The sequence below is a fragment of the Myotis davidii genome, unplaced genomic scaffold, assembly GCF_000327345.1.
Source record: "Myotis davidii unplaced genomic scaffold, ASM32734v1 scaffold937, whole genome shotgun sequence".
NCBI lineage: Eukaryota > Metazoa > Chordata > Mammalia > Chiroptera > Vespertilionidae > Myotis > Myotis davidii.
The window spans coordinates 1,869,179-1,872,702 of record NW_006288252.1 but is presented as its reverse complement, the minus strand read 5'-3'; the positions used below and the strand labels follow the sequence as shown (position 1 = coordinate 1,872,702).

The following is a 3,524-nucleotide window of genomic DNA, read 5'->3' as shown; positions in this document are numbered from 1 at the left end:
GAGAGAAAAGCAGAAATGCTGCAGCAGGACCCCAAGGTCACCTTGTAGGCTAGAACCAAAAGTTATGTGATAGCAAGTGTTGGCAAGGATGTGGACAAATCCGAGCCCTCACACACTGCTATCGGAATGGAAATGGTGCGGCCGCTCCTCAAATGACTCATATCAGTCACATAGGACCCTGCAAGCCACCACTCCGAGGTATACACCCAAGTGAGGCAGCCGGTCACAAAACGCCCATTGTATATGGTCCCGTTCCCATGAAATGTCTGAAACAGCGGTGTGCAGATGGCTGGGTGGGACAGGCACCTAGATGGGGAAGGTGGCACAGGGTTTCTTCTAGAAGCAATACAATGTCCTAAAAGTGACTGCTGTACCCTGTCGATGTTTCTCTCTCCATCTCTCCCCCTCCCTTCCACTTTCTCTGAAAATCAATGGAAAAATATCCTCCCCCTTCTCCCTTTCTCTCTGAAATATATATATATATATGTACACACACACACACACACACACACAAACATATACACACACACACATACATATACACACTAATAAAAGGGTAATATGCTTATTAGACTGGATAGACCTGACGTCATTCCGGGCATCCTTCCTGACAAAACCAGGGCCCAACCTAGGGGAAGCTGCCAGGTGTCCTGGGTGCAAGGCCTACTCTTGCACAGATTTTCATGCAACGGGTCTCTAGTTATTAATAACGAATTACAATGTTTGCTAATGACTGATTACTATATAATCGTGTTGCATTCATTTCCCTTACGCGCCTTATGTGCAGGCACACCATTTCTCTCCACTAATACTAGCAGCGAATATTTTAGCAGCAAATGCCACGTCATTAGTCTTGGACGGACTTGTTTGGTGTGCGCAACAGGAAATATTTCACTTTCAGAGAATAAGAAAAATAAGTTCACTTGCATTACGCTTATAATTTGTGCAGTTATTCCGTGTCTGGTAGGATAATGTTCGAGAAAAAACATTAATTTTTATTAAAATAGTCTATTTATGTTAACAATGACTCATTTATTTCAGCCCTTCGAATTCAGCATGTCTATCAAAATAAACCTACGTTTCTATGAAAATTGACGCTTTTTATTTTGTGGCCCACATAAACTCAAACCTTGTTTATTTGGCCCGTGTTAGCCTTTGAATTTAACATCCTTGCTATATACTAAGCGGTGATGGATTTCATTCCTGGTCAGGGCATATTACCCAGGTTGTAGGTTCAGTCCCCGGCAGGGGCCTGTTTGGGAGGCAACCAATTGATGTTTCTCTCCCTCCCCCTCTCTGAAATGAATGAAGAATAAAACAAAGAAAAGGTTCCCGGCCCAATCCCACCTGGACCAGAGGATTCGGTTGAGTTGTGTGTCATGTGCTTTTTATTTTATTATATGTTTTTAATTTTATTTTTTAAATATATTGTTACTGATTTCAGAGAGGAAGGGAGGGGGAGAGGGAGAGAGATATAGAAACACCAGTGATAAGAGAGGATGATGGTTTGGCTGTCTCCTGCATGCTCCCTACTGGGGATCGAACCCGGGACCCTTTAGTCCACAGGCTGGCGCTCTATCCACTGAGCTGAACCAGCCAGGGCTGTCATGTGATTTTGACAGATGATGGTTTGATGGAGTGAGCTCTACTTAAAGAATTTGTATTCATTCTCTGTTCTGAGTGATTTCTATCTAAACGTTCAGTGTCTAGAATCTCGTGTTTTGAAAGGACCCCAACCTCAGGTCGGCTCCCTCCCTGCCTTCTACTCTTCCTTTTTCTTGACTTTTTTGATTTGTCTTGTTTGTCTTGCTGAAATCCCGTCAATCAGGAGCTCATGTGACTGTCCCTCCCCCCTCACCTTTAGAGGAAGCGACGAGGAGGGGCAGCAAATTCCAGACAAGCCCAGAAGCGAGCTCGGGAAGCAGCCCCCACCCCGGTGATGGCCTTGGAAACTGAACCCATAGAGCTCGTAGAAAGCGGTAAGCTCCCGGGACACTGCCCATGGGGCATTGGCATGGTGCAGCACGCGTGGGTGTGGGCGGCCGGCCCCGCCACAGCCAGTCGGTGCCAGCACTGCCACCTACCAGCCATGGGGTCTCCCTTTCCTCCTCTGAAATGGGAATGGCACACCTGCTCCACAGGGTTGTCATGTGGCTCAAATGAGTCAATCAGGTGACCAAGCTGTACATATGGGCTTAGCGCAGTGTCGCTCTAGGACCACACAGTCTCAGACTCACCTGCCTTACAACTTGCTGCTGAAGGGGGTGGAGCTGCCCTTGGGTGCCCTAGGACTTCCACGGGTCTCCAGCGGCCACTAGCTTGGCTGGGCTGCCAGTCAACCTTCAGGGAGTGGCCCACCTTCACTATTTATTGATTGATTGATTGATTGATCGATTTTAATTGATTTTTTTTTACAGAGAGGAAGGGAGAGAGATAGAGAGAAACATCGATCAGCTGCCTCCTGCACACCCCCTACTGGGGATGTGCCTGCAACCAAGGTACGTGCCCTTGACCGGAATCAAACCTGGGACCCTTCAGACCACAGACCCAGGCCGATGCTCAATCCACTGAGCCAAACCGGTTAGGACCCACCTTCACTATTTAAAAACCTGTCTCCAGTGTGCATGGCCTTGTGAAGAACTCGGCTTTCCTCTCCTCCTTTTCATTAAGGCAGAAAATTGTCCAAGAAGGCAGACATGTGGTCAGGCTGCCTGCCCAGGGAAGTGCAGGTGGCAAACCATGACCCTGCACTCTGCAACACTAAGGCTGTTGTTGTAACTGTGACCAGAGCCCGCCGTGGCGGCCACCTCTGCCTCGGCCCTCACAGCCCCAGCTTCATCTGGAAGGACGTCTGATCTAATGAACATATTACGCTTTTATTATCATAGATGCCTGAAAACTGACTCTAAAGAGAAGCAGCTGGTCTGAGATACATTTTGCGGGCCCTCCAGAGCAGTAGGTCACTCAGAACCGTGAATTCCAAAGAGCCTGGAACCTGAGGCCCTGGTCCACCCCATCCACTGCCCCAAATCTGGCGCCCTGGGATCTGCACCCTGCCCTCCGCTAGGGGAGGCTGGTGCAGGGGCTGCTCCTTGGGTCTCCCTGGCGGCTGAGCGCAGGTGGGCTGAGCACTAGCTGCCCTGGGAGGGTCGCCGTATTTGTAAGAGTCCAAAATGGGGTCCACCGGCAAGAGAATGAATGGCTCTATGAATTATGGTGTGTTAGTACGTGAACGATTTCAAAATGAACAAGGTCATTTTATATGAATTATATTGGACATCTCTGATACAGTGTGATTTTTATTCCTCTGAAACTTTTAACACAAGAAAATAAAACATTTTGAACATGCTAAATATGTTACAAGTCACTTCCCCCAAATTTAAACAAATGCTGTTTTTAAAAATTCTACTCTCATACTTCCTAAAGTTAATAATAGAGGAAAACGGGTATGTCTTTCAGCATATAGGACTGGAGTGTGCTCTGCCCTTCATGCGGACATACATGCCAGGAGACAGGGCACCCAC

At 47.6% G+C, this 3,524-nt stretch overlaps 1 protein-coding gene across 4 annotated transcripts in view; it reads left to right on the top strand.

Annotated features, from left to right (window-relative positions):
- RNF4 (ring finger protein 4) overlaps positions 1-3,524 on the top strand; it is a 32,594-nt gene that overhangs the window by 16,829 nt on the left and 12,241 nt on the right. For all 4 annotated transcript variants that reach the window (XM_006760126.2, XM_015561599.1, XM_006760124.2 and 1 more), the window contains exon 3: positions 1,865-1,979. In XM_006760126.2, coding sequence (XP_006760189.1) covers positions 1,865-1,979 — 115 coding nt within the window. The remainder of the gene's footprint in view (positions 1-1,864; positions 1,980-3,524) is intronic.